This window comes from Tachypleus tridentatus, chromosome 10 (assembly GCF_004210375.1).
Source record: "Tachypleus tridentatus isolate NWPU-2018 chromosome 10, ASM421037v1, whole genome shotgun sequence".
Lineage (NCBI taxonomy): Eukaryota > Metazoa > Arthropoda > Merostomata > Xiphosura > Limulidae > Tachypleus > Tachypleus tridentatus.
In genome coordinates, this window is record NC_134834.1 from 9736406 (window position 1) to 9751832 (window position 15427).

Consider the following 15427-nt stretch of genomic DNA (forward strand, 5'->3'; position numbering starts at 1 on the left):
TCTAATGTAGTAATTCCGCAGATGTACCACTGTACCACTGGGTTTTGTTTTGGTTGATTGAAGTTAAACTCAAAGCTACACTAAGGGCTATCTCTGCTCTAACCCCCACGAGTATCGAAACCCGGCTCCTAGCGTTGTAAGTCCGCAGATGTACCACTGTGCCAGTGGAGGGCTTTTCAGAGTGAATTTTGAATTTCCGTTTTTCTCGTGAGAATTCAGTCTCTCTTGGAGTAACTCTAGATCCGGGTAACTCGTGGTCTTGATTATGAGAATTATGAGAGTCAATTTTCAACTTTATTTTCTCTCATGAAAATTGAATCCTTCTGTAGGTAACTCGAGGTAATGATAAACGTTTTAATCTGAGGCTTCATATTAAGATTTTGAAAACTCCTTTAAGCTGTGGTGTTTCATATACATGAACGAGTGAGCAAGTTAATTAGTTATTTGATATATAGAATTGACATTTATAAGATTTGTTTGTTTCCAGCGGCTACGTTCACTACACAGAGATGTACGACATGTTACGAAACATGGACCCACCATTAGGGTTCGGAAACAAGTGTCCATATAAATTGGCTTATAAGGTAAGTAGCCTGAAGTTCGACCCAAAAACTTTGATTATGGACGTTTATATATAATAAGCAAAACTTAGAGATACTTTTTTTCATATAGAAGAATAACTTCTATATGATTCAAATCTAAATGTTAGTAACTTACTAAGAACCATAAAACATTCTTCTGTTTGTATTCAATGTAATATTCTATGTGCTTCTGTTTATGAAAATAATTCAACAAGAAATGTAACTTTTGGTGTCCGTTTATTTGAAATCCCAGCACGCACGAAGCATTTTAAAAATAATTATTTTCCAACAGTTGGTAACACATTACTAGGATTTAAGCACTTTGGGAAAACTGCCCACATGATTTGAAACATTTTAACTCCAACCAATCAGGGTTAAATGCCAAATCATTTGACCAAATATTCTTCATTGATACAAGATGGCTGTCACAAATAATAAGGAACACACACAATATATTTTGTGTGTGAGGCCAGGCATGACCAGGTGGTTAAGGCGCTCGACTCGTAATCCGAGGGTCGCGGGTTCGAGTCCCAGTCGCACCAAACATGCTCGCCCTTTCAGCCGTGGGGGCGTTGTAATGTAACGGTCAAACCCACTATTCGTTGGTAAACGAGTAGCCCAAAAGTTGGTGGGGGTTAGTGATGACTAGCTGCCTTCTCTCTAGTCTTACACTGCTAAATTAGGGAAGGTTAGCGCAGATAGCCTTCGTGTATCTTTGCGCGAAATTCAAAACAAACAATTTTGTGTTTGTGAGTGTGTGCCGGTAGGTTTCTAAAACTGTTGTTTGCCCAAACCTTAATACACAAACCTTATTCTTCGAACATTTTCAGCATGTGCTATGCTCTCAGTACCCAAAAATGCCCTAATCCACAAATTTATATTTAGTAATTCAAAAATTCCCCATCTATGTTTCTTTGTTTTTAGCATCAAAAATTTTTAAAGTGCTTATTATACGAACGTGGTGTTTTTCGTAATTGGATTATTAATATTATATCATTAACTTTGATCACAGATATTTTATCAAATAACTTATACAAACTGCAAGTGATTACGAAATTACATGCATGTATAACAATTACAAGTATGTATCTGTTGCCAAATGCGATATTTACGTCTTTAACAGCATGTAAAACTTTCTCAAGTCGTCTACTGATTCATATTACTATTGGAATGTTTGACGTCCAATATGGCGGCGTCCAAAGTCCTGTGACGTCACATCTAATGCCTCGATAGCACTGTAAGTGTGTGTGTGTTCCTCTTATAGCAAAGCCACATCGGGCTATCTGCTGAGTCCACCGAGGGGAATCGAACCCCTGATTTTAGCGTTGTAAATCCGGAGAGTTACCGCTGTACTAGCGGTAGGCAACACTGTAAGAGAACATGAAAACACCCGTGTTGAAGACGTGTAGGAAACCTATAGAACATTGTGATAACTTCAGTATTACAAGTAACTAGAGTGTTCGCTATGATTTCATATTTGCTGGAACTATTACGTTTGCATAATTGAATTTAAAAATTAAAGAAAAATCTCGCACTGAAAGTTAAAAAACGGTTTATTAGGTTTTATTCCGACAACTCGATTTTACTATATCTATAAGACAGGAACCATGTTGAAACGTTTTGAAGAACTTACAATAATTTCTTATATTCACAGAAGTTAATACGTATGAATATGCCGATTTCCCAAGACGGAAAAGTTAATTTTACCACAACTCTCTTCGCTTTGATTCGTGAGAATCTAAACATCAGTATGAGACCAAGTAAGGAAACCTAATTATTATGTATTTCTTCTTGCTTTGTTCGCTAGTCGATAATACACAATACACGCTTGAAAATCGAACAAATCTTTAATCGTAACTAGTTACCTGTTTTAATCAACTTTTATTGTTTATATTCGTGTTCTAAAGGAATTTTTATGTGTTATATTTGTGTTTTCAGGTCGTGTTTAATGTTCTATGTCTGTGTTTTAAAGGGGGTGTTTCTTTTGTATCTATGTTTTAAAGGCATGTTTCATGATCTATGTTTCTGTTTTAAGATCAAGCTTAATGTTCTATATTAATGTTTTAAGGTCACGTTTAATATATATATATGTTTCTTAAGCCATATTTCATTTTTTATCTATTTTAAGGCTATATTTCATGTTTGTGTTTTAAAGCTGTGTTTCGTGTTTATCAGTGTTTTGAAAGCTTCTTTGATAATTCATGGTTCAACATTTTAAATTTGTAAACCGAACTTTAGAACATACAATTAATTTTATTCTAAATGGGTAGAGTTGACCTTCCTTCAACAACTACGACACTTGTCACATAAAGTGTGAACTATTCTAGATGGGTAAAGTTGACTTCAATCAACAACTACGACACTTGTCACATAAAGTGTGAACTATTCTAGATGGGTAGAGTTGACTTTAATCAACAACTACGACACTTGTCACACAAAGTGTGAACTATTCTAGATGGGTAAAGTTGACCCTAATCAACAACTACGACACTTGCCACACAACGTGTGAACTATTCTAGATGGGTAGAGTTGACTCAATCAACAACTGCGACAGTGGTTACATAAAGTGTGGAATATTCTAGATGGGTAGAGTTGCCTTCAATCAACAACTACGACACTGGTTACATAAAGTGTGAACTATTCTAAATGGGTAGAGTTGACTCAATAAACAACTGCGACAGTGGTTACATAAAGTGTGAACTATTCTAGATGGGTAGAATTGCCTTCAATCAACAACTACGACACTTGTCACATAAAGTGTGAACTATTCTAGATGAGTAAAGCTGACCCTAATCAACAACTACGACACTGGTCACATAAAGTGTGAACTATTCTAGATGGGTAAAGTTGACTTCAATCAACAACTACGACACTTGTCACATAAAGTGTGAACTATTCTAGATGGGTAAAGTTGACTTCAATCAACAACCACGACACTTGTCACATAAAGTGTGAACTCTTCTAGATGGGTAAAGTTGACCCTAATCAACAATCACGACACTTGTCACATAAAGTGTGAACTATTCTAGATGGGTAGAGTTGACTTTAATCAACAACTACGACACTTGCCACACAACGTGTGAACTATTCTAGATGGGTAGAGTTGACTCAATCAACAACTGCGACACTTGTCACATAAAGTGTGAACTATTCTAGATGGGTAGAGTTGACTCAATCAACAACTGCGACAGTGGTTACATAAAGTGTGAACTATTCTAGATGGGTAGAGTTGCCTTCAATCAACAACTGCGACACTGGTCACATAAAGTGTGAACTATTCTTGATGGGTAAAGCTGACCCTAATCAACAACCACGACACTTGTCACATAAAGTGTGAACTATTCTAGATGGGTAAAGTTGACTTCAATCAACAACTACGACACTTGTCACATAAAGTGTGAACTATTCTAGATGGGTAAAGTTGACTTCAATCAACAACCACGACACTTGTCACATAAAGTGTGAACTCTTCTAGATGGGTAAAGTTGACCCTAATCAACAATCACGACACTTGTCACATAAAGTGTGAACTATTCTAGATGGGTAGAGTTGACTTTAATCAACAACTACGACACTTGTCACACAAAGTGTAAACTATTATAGATGGGTAAAGTTGACCCTAATCAACAACTACGACACTTGCCACACAACGTGTGAACTATTCTAGATGGGTAGAGTTGACTCAATCAACAACTGCGACACTTGTCACATAAAGTGTGAACTATTCTAGATGGGTAGAGTTGACTCAATCAACAACTGCGACAGTGGTTACATAAAGTGTGAACTATTCTAGATGGGTAGAGTTGCCTTCAATCAACAACTGCGACACTGGTTACATAAAGTGTGAACTATTCTAGATGGGTAGAGTTGACTCAATCAACAACTGCGACAGTGGTTACATAAAGTGTGAACTATTCTAGATGGGTAGAGTTGCCTTCAATCAACAACTGCGACACTGGTTACATAAAGTGTGAACTATTCTAGATGGGTAGAGTTGCCTTCAATCAACAACTACGACACTGGTTACATAAAGTGTGAACTATTCTAGATGGGTAGAGTTGCCTTCAATCAACAACTGCGACAGTGGTTACATAAAGTGTGAACTATTCTAGATGGGTAGAGTTGCCTTCAATCAGCAACTGCGACACTGGTTACATAAAGTGTGAACTATTCTAGATGGGTAGAGTTGACTCAATCAACAACTGCGACAGTGGTTACATAAAGTGTGAACTATTCTAGATGGGTAGAGTTGCCTTCAATCAACAACTGCGACACTGGTTACATAAAGTGTGAACTATTCTAGATGGGTAGAGTTGCCTTCAATCAACAACTACGACACTGGTTACATAAAGTGTGAATTATTCTAGATGGGTAGAGTTGCCTTCAATCAACAACTGCGACAGTGGTTACATAAAGTGTGAACTATTCTAGATGGGTAGAGTTGCCTTCAATCAACAACTACGACACTGGTTACATAAAGTGTGAACTATTCTAGATGGGTAGAGTTGCCTTCAATCAACAACTGCGACACTGGTTACATAAAGTGTGAACTATTCTAGATGGGTAGAGTTGACTCAATCAACAACTGCGACAGTGGTTACATAAAGTGTGAACTATTCTAGATGGGTAGAGTTGACTCAATCAACAACTGCGACAGTGGTTACATAAAGTGTGAACTATTCTAGATGGGTAGAGTTGACTCAATCAACAACTGCGACAGTGGTTACATAATGTGTGAACTATTCTAGATGGGTAGAGTTGCCTTCAATCAACAACTGCGACACTGGTTACATAAAGTGTGAACTATTCTAGATGGGTAGAGTTGCCTTCAATCAACAACTGCGACAGTGGTTACATAAAGTGTGAACTATTCTAGATGGGTAGAGTTGCCTTCAATCAACAACTGCGACAGTGGTTACATAAAGTGTGAACTATTCTAGATGGGTAGAGTTGACTCAATCAACAACAGCGACAGTGGTTACATAAGGTGTGAACTATTCTAGATGGGTAGAGTTGCCTTCAATCAACAACTGCGACAGTGGTTACATAAAGTGTGAACTATTCTACATGTGTTTAGTTGACTCAGTCAACAACTGCGACAGTGGTTACATAATGTGTGAACTATTCTAGATGGGTAGAGTTGACTTCAATCAACAACTACAACACTGGTTTGGTAAAGTGTGAACATATGAAATTTGGTTTTGAATACCAGGTGTATTACTTTAAGGGTGAACTGGCTGTAGACATGAACAACTAAAAGTAATCTAAATATGAAACTCTAAATGTAGTGGAGACACAGTGTGTCTAATAATGCTTATAAACACTTAAACAATAGATTCATCAGTTCTCTAACACTAGAACACGCTGTTAGGCTGACTGATGTCACTAGAAACCAGTTTATCTTCCTTTTTATTTTTATCTATCTTTTTACACACTCATTTTGATATGTGAGCTGCATATACACTTTAATTTAACGAATTAAATGCATATATTAGGACTGCCGTTAAATAACAATAGATGGCGCTGTGTCTGTTACAGTAACCGATTGTCATTTAGTTTAATGTGAATATTTTTGTTTTGTTTTTCAGCCGACGAAATGGATTTAGCAGACAGAGATCTCAGAGTAACGATAAGAAAGATATGGCCGTTTCAAGCAAAAAAACTTCTTAATAAAATATTACCAGATGATGACGGTAGGTGGCGACAAGTTGAGATTCCTTGGTACTAGTTAGATTATGTGATTAATGTATCTCCCACATTTCTTTTCTTGTAATTTACAAGGACATGACTTTATCTTGTTTTCAAATGATGGTACATGTTTTCGTTTTTATATGAGTAGAGTACTTGGTCCATCAAACAGATGAGAAGTTAAAATTAGAAGTTGTTACATCAGAATTAGGCCATCGAATACCGCGTCAAGTCCGTTATTATTACTTTGGATTAAATTAGTTCAACAAGTGGTAAAAACTGTTTCATCCACAAATTTTTAACCGTTTATGAGTCTTTATGTGTCATTATTCAACATCTTTATGAGTCTTTATGTGTCATTATTCAACACCTTGAGTTTACAAAAAAAATATTCGTTTGTTGCTGAGCCAAAACCACGCAATGGTGTTATGCCCATTGCGGGAATCGAACCAAGGATTTCACGTTACAAGCTTACTTTAATTTTGTAGTATTACACGTGACAAGCTCAAAAGTATTATATTCCGGGTGGCCAGCTAACCTTAGAAATCATGTGCACGTGCTCGCATCTTAATATCAACTGATCATTTCTGGTGTTTTTCTTGGTTTTGTTTATTGTTTTCTATTGACAATAAGTATGAATTAGTTTTTATAGAAAGTTACGTAAATTGCTAACGACTTCAGTGGTGGTGGTTCTGTTGAACATTTCGTACAGAGATTTACACTTTCAGTTTAATAGTCATTTGATAGAAAAACAATAAAAATTAAAAATTTTAAACATCATATGAGTAATACCTTTTCAACTCATTACGTCTTGTCTACATGGGACTTTGTTACCTCGTTGTAAGGAAGTGATAACGTTTCAATCTACTTCCGATTTCCTAAACCAGTGGAAACGGGACTTTGTTACCTCGTTGTAAGGAAGCGATAACGTTTCAATCTATTTCCGATTTCCTAAACCAGTATAAACTGGACTTTGTTACCTCGTTGTAAGGAAGTGATAACGTTTCAATCTACTTCCGATTTCCTAAACCAGTAGAAACTGTACTTTGTTACCTTGTTGTAGGAAGGGATAACGTTTCAATCTACTTCCGATTTCCTGAACCAGTAGAAACTGGACTTTGTTACCTCGTTGTAAGGAAGCGATAACGTTTCAATCTATTTCCGATTTCCTAAACCAGTAAAAACTGGACTTTGTTACCTTGTTGTAAGGAAGTGATAACGTTTTAATCTATTTCCGATTTCCTAAAGCAGTAAAAACTGGACTTTGTTACCTCGTTGTAAGGAAGCGATAACGTTTCAATCTACTTCCGATTTCGTGAACCAGTAAAAACTGGACTTTGTTACCTCGTTGTAAGGAAGCGATAACGTTTCAATCTACTTCCGATTTCCTGAACCAGTAAAAACTGGACTTTGTTACCTTGTTGTAAGGAAGTGATAACGTTTTAATCTATTTCCGATTTCCTAAAGCAGTAAAAACTGGACTTTGTTACCTTGTTGTAAGGAAGTGATAACGTTTTAATCTATTTCCGATTTCCTAAAGCAGTAAAAACTGGACTTTGTTACCTCGTTGTAAGGAAGCGATAACGTTTCAATCTACTTCTGATTTCCTAAACCAGTAGAAACTGGACTTTGTTACCTTGTTGTAAGGAAGTGATAACGTTTCAATCTACTTCCGCTTTTCTACGCCAGCGAAATGGGTTACTGTGCTGTAAATGTTTTGTCTGGATAGAAGTTATTCGAATTGTCAGCTTGTTCTAACTATCGGTTGTTTGGAGTACAGTATGAATGCAAGACCGTTTCATTCGTTAACTATAAAAAAGATATATATTGCGTCTTAATATTACTTATCCTGATCATAACTAGACCTATTCTATTTTCGTCTTCATTGTCTGTTTGAATCCTGTTTATCATTACTTTCTCTGTTTTTAGTACATCTAACTTAAGTTCCATCTTACCTTCTCTGTTTTTAGTACATCCAACTTAACTTCCATCTTACCGTCTCTGTTTTTAGTACATCCAACTTAAGTTCAATCTTACCTTCTCTGTTTTTAGTACATCCAACTTAAGTTCCATCTTACCTTCTCTGTTTTTAGTACATCCAACTTAAGTTCCATCTTACATTCTCTGTTTTTAGTACATCCAACTTAAGTTCCATCTTACATTCTCTGTTTTTAGTACATCCAACTTAAGTTCCATCTTACCTTCTCTGTTTTTAGTACATCCAACTTAAGTTCCATCTTACCTTCTCTGTTTTTAGTACACCCAACTTAACTTCCATCTTACCTTCTCTGTTTTTAGTACACCCAACTTAACTTCCATCTTACCTTCTCTGTTTTTAGTACACCCAACTTAACTTCCATCTTACTTTCTCTGTTTTTAGTACACCCAACTTAAGTTCCATCTTACCTTCTCTGTTTTTAGTACACCCAACTTAAGTTCCATCTTACCTTCTCTGTTTTTAGTACATCCAACTTAAGTTCCATCTTACCTTCTCTGTTTTTAGTACATCCAACTTAAGTTCCATCTTACCTTCTCTGTTTTTAGTACACCCAACTTAACTTCCATCTTACTTTCTCTGTTTTTAGTACACCCAACTTAAGTTCCATCTTACATTCTCTGTTTTTAGTACACCCAACTTAACTTCCATCTTACCTTCTCTGTTTTAGTACATCCAAATTAAGTTCCATCTTACTTTCTCTGTTTTAGTACATCCAACTTAAGTTCCATCTTACTTTCTCTGTTTTTAGTACATCCAACTTAAGTTCCATCTTACCTTCTCTGTTTTTAGTACATCCAACTTAAGTTCCATCTTACCTTCTCTGTTTTTAGTACATCCAACTTAAGTTCCATCTTACCTTCTCTGTTTTAGTACATCCAACTTAAGTTCCATCTTACCTTCTCTGTTTTTAGTACACCCAACTTAACTTCCATCTTACCTTCTCTGTTTTTAGTACACCCAACTTAAGTTCCATCTTACCTTCTCTGTTTTTAGTACATCCAACTTAACTTCCATCTTACCTTCTCTGTTTTTAGTACACCCAACTTAACTTCCATCTTACCTTCTCTGTCTTTAGTATCGGGTTTCGATACTCGTTGTATGGCTGTGTGTGTAACTTCTTAACTATAACAGGTTCCTCTTTATCTACCTTACTTTATTGTACTTAACTTCGCTTGTTTCGTTTGTTTACTTCTTGTTTTGTTTTTGTTTCATGAAACAGTTCTCCGAGAAGGAAATCTCACCGTTGGAAAAGTTTATGCAGGATTGTTGATTCTAGAAAACTGGAAATCCACACGATTCGGCAAGTTATCAACAACAGAAATAGTGAGTGAACCTTTGCAAATATATCTTGGCAAGTTAAGACTTTCTATAGAAAATGTGTATTATATTCTAATCAGACCAACTGTAGATTAAGACTGATGTGCGACATTTCTGAACTCCTCTCCAACATTCACTGATTTGATTTTGTAAATCAGTGTAATATCACATGACTATCAGTGTTTGACCATGCTTTGTACAGTTTATCTTTAATAATTTTATGAGTTTCTTACATTTTACTTGTCTGAATTGGAACGTGGGTTGGCTCTTTGTTAAACCTTAGGATTGTGGAGCTGACAAACCCGGTTCAGATTTCTGTAACAGGACAAAAAATTATTTTGTGTATTTAAAATGTGGGTGCGTTAAAAAGTGACAGTCACTCCTTTAACTTAAGTCGTTAGTTACTGCTAATTGGTTTCCTTCCCAGTAGATCAGAATTTGGGACGGTGATAGGTAGTGTTAATAGCTTTGACGTAAATACAGAAATATGAACAGTTCTTTGGATGGTATAACGTGCTATAAGGTATTCCATGGTACTCACAATATTTTGTGTTATTATTGTTGAATTATTCTAATTATTAGTGTTCATAAGTTTAGATATGAAGTTAATATCACACACTCAGAAGAGATTTGTTCCTTGACCAGGCTAAGGTTCTAAAGTATCTTGTATTAAATTTCCCATTAAGAACCATTACAAGTGTGCACATAAATACCTTGTTTTTAAAGAAATGGTAAATTTGAGTTGTGTTCACCCTACAGTTGAACACATTTTGTTGTGAGTTGTGTTCACCCTACAGTTGAACACATTTTGTACCTGATTTGGAGTTTATGACGTTTGAGTTATTATATGCATGAAAAGATTTTACGTTTTTCATAACGATCCATTCAGTAAAAATCTTGAAATACTCCATGTTGTTTGGATTCATAATGATCCATTCACTACATGTCATGATATATTCCACTAATGTTTGCTTCCACAGTGACCCATTCATTACAAGTCAGGGTATATTCCATTGTTGTTTGCTTCCATAATGACTCATTTACAACATGTCGTGATATATTCCACAAATGTATGGTTCTATAGTAACCCATTCAATATAATTCATGATATATTCCACAAATATATGGTTCTATAGTAACCCATTCACTATAATTCATGATATATTCCACTAAGGTTTGGTTCTATAGTAACCCATTCACTATAATTCATGATATATTCCACTAAGGTTTGGTTCTATAGTAACCCATTCACTATAATTCATGATATATTCCACTAAGGTTTGCTGCCATAATCACCTACTCCCCGCTAGTACAGCGGTAAGTCTATGGATTAACACTGCTAACATCAGGGTTTCGATTCCCATTGGTGGGCTCAGCAGATAACCTAATGTGGCTTTGCTATAAAAACACACACACTCATAATGACCTATTTACTACAAGTCGCGGTATATTCCACTAATGTCTGCTTCCATAATGACTGATTTGAGTTTAAGCCGTGGCATAATTCATTATTATTTCTAATGTGTTAACTTTAGAAAAATAGAAATTTTTTATTGGTTTAGACCTTCATTTCATCTCTTTCATAAGGTATTTCACTGTGTAACACATTTTGATTGTTACCACAGACGAGTTTGTAGCGAGTGGTTTCAAAAGATTTTAGACGGCTTGATTGAGTAGTGAAAACCTTTATTATAAAAGTAAGATGTAGCTAAAGACAATAATATATTGTCCAAACGTAGTACATATAGATCTTTCAATACTAAGTCAAGCCGTCTTAAAACTTTCATTTTCTAAAAGGTTGTTTACCAAGAGGATGATTTTATTGTATGTAGATGGATGTCTTAAAACCATTGTGTATTTCTATTTTCAGGACCAACGAATCCCTTCTCCACAGAGTGATACAACGGTAATTAGTAACCATTTATGTCACTCTTTACTCGTTTAGATGTAAACTTTTCCTGTTTTGTGGTGGATGGTGTATTAGGGTTCTTCTTTTCAAAGACGTTTTTCGAACAATTTTGACGCTTGCTAGTTAAAACAAAGCTATTAAAGCTAATGATGTCTTTGGACTTCTATTAGGGTTTCAAACATCAATGTTTCATGTTTATTTATTGTTACATGGGCTTTAGAATATAGATGATATCATGTTTTGTTTTATTCTGCATAGCAGTGTTTTTAATGAAACAATAATCACGTGCACACGCTGCTCCGCTTTTTCGAGCGATTTTGTTGGTAATGGTGTCTGATATTCACAAGTTATTGTGCACGTGTTCGTTAAAATTGTCATTTCACACTTTTTTAATTACAAGTTATGTGTCAAAACAATAAAATTTCATTTTTCATATCAGTACTTTTCTGTTTATCGATTAACAAACTGAACATTTTCACCCGTTCTCTCTAAATAATATTTTCATCTTTGCTTTGCACGTTCGTTTAGCGGCCATCTTTACTGCATCGCTTGATGGATACAGTCAAAAATTCAAACACGCATCACAGTCAAGAGATTTTCAGCCAACACGATGCTTATTACGAAGACGCAGAGTGTCGTTCTATTGGTTCACATCGAGGTTCGAGACTCAGGTAGAAAACTTATTAATTATTGTCTTTTATCCACGTTGTTTCTTAAATGGCGTGTGCTATGGGAGTCAAGCTATGGACATCTGGTAACCTTTATCGACTTTCAAGAATAATTAAAATACAGAACAATAGTAATGGGACAACAATACCTTGACCGTTGTATAATACATCATTTTCAGCTACAACACATGTTGTTTTAGTTCAAGTAAAAAAAAAAACATTCGAAACTACAGCATCCAATATTTATTAATAACTACTAGTGTATCCATGTTGTTTTGTTGTTGTTGTCAGATAGTAAACATTTCTTTCACTCCTCAATACAGTTTAAATATTCATTCCTTAAGTAGTTGTACATAAGTTGTGTTTCATTCCTCAATACAATTTAAACATTCATTCCTTAAGTAGTTGTACAGAAGTTGTGTTTCACTCCACAATACAGTTTAAACATTCATTCCTTAAGTAGTTGTACAGAAGTTGTGTTTCACCCCTCAATACAGTTTAAACATTCATTCCTTAAGTAGTTGTACATAAGTTGTGTTTCAACATTCATTTCTTAAGTAGTTGTACATAAGTTGTGTTTCACTCCTCAATACAGTTTAAACATTCATTTCTTAAGTAGTTGTACATAAGTTGTGTTTCACTCCTCAATACAGTTTAAACATTCATTTCTTAAGTAGTTGTACATAAGTTGTGTTTCACTCCTCAATACAGTTTAAACATTCATTTCTTAAGTAGTTGTACATAAGTTGTGTTTCACTCCTCAATACAGTTTAAACATTCATTCCTTAAGTAGATGTACATAAGTTGTGTTTCAACATTCATTTCTTAAGTAGTTATACATAAGTTGTGTTTCATTCCTCAATACAGTTTAAACATTCATTCCTCAAGTAGTTGTACATAAGTTGTGTTTCACCCCTCAATACAGTTTAAACATTCATTTCTTAAGTAGTTGTACATAAGTTGTGTTTCACCCCTCAATACAGTTTAAACATTCATTCCTTAAGTAGTTGTATATAAGTTGTGTTTCACTCCTCAATACAGTTTAAACATTCATTCCTTAAGTATTTATACATAAGTTGTGTTTCACCCCTCAATACAGTTTAAACATTCATTTCTTAAGTAGTTGTACAAAGTTGTGTTTCACTCCTCAATACAGTTTAAACATTCATTTCTTAAGTAGTTGTACATAAGTTGTGTTTCACTCCTCAATACAGTTTAAACATTCATTTCTTAAGTAGTTGTACATAAGTTGTGTTTCATTCCTCAATACAGTTTAAACATTCATTTCTTAAGTAGTTGTACATAAGTTGTGTTTCATTCCTCAATACAGTTTAAACATTCATTTCTTAAGTAGTTGTACATAAGTTGTGTTTCATTCCTCAATACAGTTTAAACATTCATTTCTTAAGTAGTTGTACATAAGTTGTGTTTCACTCCTCAATACAGTTTAAACATTCATTCCTTAAGTAGTTGTATATAAGTTGTGTTTCAACATTCATTTCTTAAGTAGTTATACATAAGTTGTGTTTCACTCCTCAATACAGTTTAAACATTCATTTCTTAAGTAGTTGTACATAAGTTGTGTTTCACTCCTCAATACAGTTTAAACATTCATTTCTTAAGCAGATGTACATAAGTTGTGTTTCACTCCTCAATACAGTTTAAACATTCATTTTTTAAGTAGTTGTACATAAGTTGTGTTTCACTCCTCAATACAGTTTAAACATTCATTCCTCAAGTAGTTGTACATAAGTTGTGTTTCACCCCTCAATACAGTTTAAACATTCATTCCTTAAGTAGTTGTACATAAGTTGTGTTTCACTCCTCAATACAGTTTAAACATTCATTCCTTAAGTAGTTGTACATAAGTTGTGTTTCACCCCTCAATACAGTTTAAACATTCATTTCTTAAGTAGTTGTACATAAGTTGTGTTTCACCCCTCAATACAGTTTAAACATTCATTTCTTAAGTAGTTGTACATAAGTTGTGTTTCACTCCTCAATACAGTTTAAACATTCATTCCTTAAGTAGTTGTACATAAGTTGTGTTTCACTCCTCAATACAGTTTAAACATTCATTCCTTAAGTAGTTGTACATAAGTTGTGTTTCACCCCTCAATACAGTTTAAACATTCATTCCTTAAGTAGTTGTACAAAGTTGTGTTTCACTCCTCAATACAGTTTAAACATTCATTTCTTAAGTAGTTGTACATAAGTTGTGTTTCACTCCTCAATACAGTTTAAACATTCATTTCTTAAGTAGTTGTACATAAGTTGTGTTTCACTCCTCAATACAGTTTAAACATTCATTCCTTAAGTAGTTGTACATAAGTTGTGTTTCACTCCTCAATACAGTTTAAACATTCATTCCTTAAGTAGTTGTACAGAAGTTGTGTTTCACTCCACAATACAGTTTAAACATTCATTCCTTAAGTAGTTGTACATAAGTTGTGTTTCACTCCTCAATACAGTTTAAACATTCATTTCTTAAGTAGTTGTACATAAGTTGTGTTTCATTCCTCAATACAGTTTAAACATTCATTCCTTAAGTAGTTGTACAGAAGTTGTGTTTCACTCCTCAATACAGTTTAAACATTCATTCCTTAAGTAGTTGTACAGAAGTTGTGTTTCATTCCTGAATACAGTTTAAACATTCATTTCTTAAGTAGTTGTACATATGTTGTGTTTCAACATTCATTTCTTAAGTAGTTATACATAAGTTGTGTTTCATTCCTCAATACAGTTTAAACATTCATTCCTCAAGTAGTTGTACATAAGTTGTGTTTCACTCCTCAATACAGTTTAAACATTCATTTCTTAAGTAGTTGTACATAAGTTGTGTTTCACTCCTCAATACAGTTTAAACATTCATTCCTTAAGTAGTTGTACATAAGTTGTGTTTCACCCCTCAATACAGTTTAAACATTCATTTCTTAAGTAGTTGTACAAAGTTGTGTTTCACTCCTCAATACAGTTTAAACATTCATTTCTTAAGTAGTTGTACATAAGTTGTGTTTCACTCCTCAATACAGTTTAAACATTCATTTCTTAAGTAGTTGTACATAAGTTGTGTTTCACTCCTCAATACAGTTTAAACATTCATTCCTTAAGTAGTTGTACATAAGTTGTGTTTCACTCCTCAATACAGTTTAAACATTCATTCCTTAAGTAGTTGTACATAAGTTGTGTTTCACTCCACAATACAGTTTAAACATTCATTCCTTAAGTAGTTGTACATAAGTTGTGTTTCACTCCTCAATACAGT

The 15427-nt window shown here is 34.5% G+C and overlaps 1 protein-coding gene across 1 annotated transcript in view; it reads left to right on the plus strand.

The window, feature by feature from the left end:
• The window catches only part of LOC143227943 (voltage-dependent calcium channel type A subunit alpha-1-like), a 125160-nt gene that overhangs the window by 104825 nt on the left and 4908 nt on the right, over positions 1-15427 (plus strand). Inside the window, exons 35-40 of the mRNA XM_076459295.1 lie at positions 488-584; positions 2236-2341; positions 6170-6274; positions 9488-9591; positions 11456-11491; positions 12023-12165. Of these exons, the coding sequence (XP_076315410.1) occupies positions 488-584; positions 2236-2341; positions 6170-6274; positions 9488-9591; positions 11456-11491; positions 12023-12165 (591 nt within the window). The remainder of the gene's footprint in view (positions 1-487; positions 585-2235; positions 2342-6169; positions 6275-9487; positions 9592-11455; positions 11492-12022; positions 12166-15427) is intronic.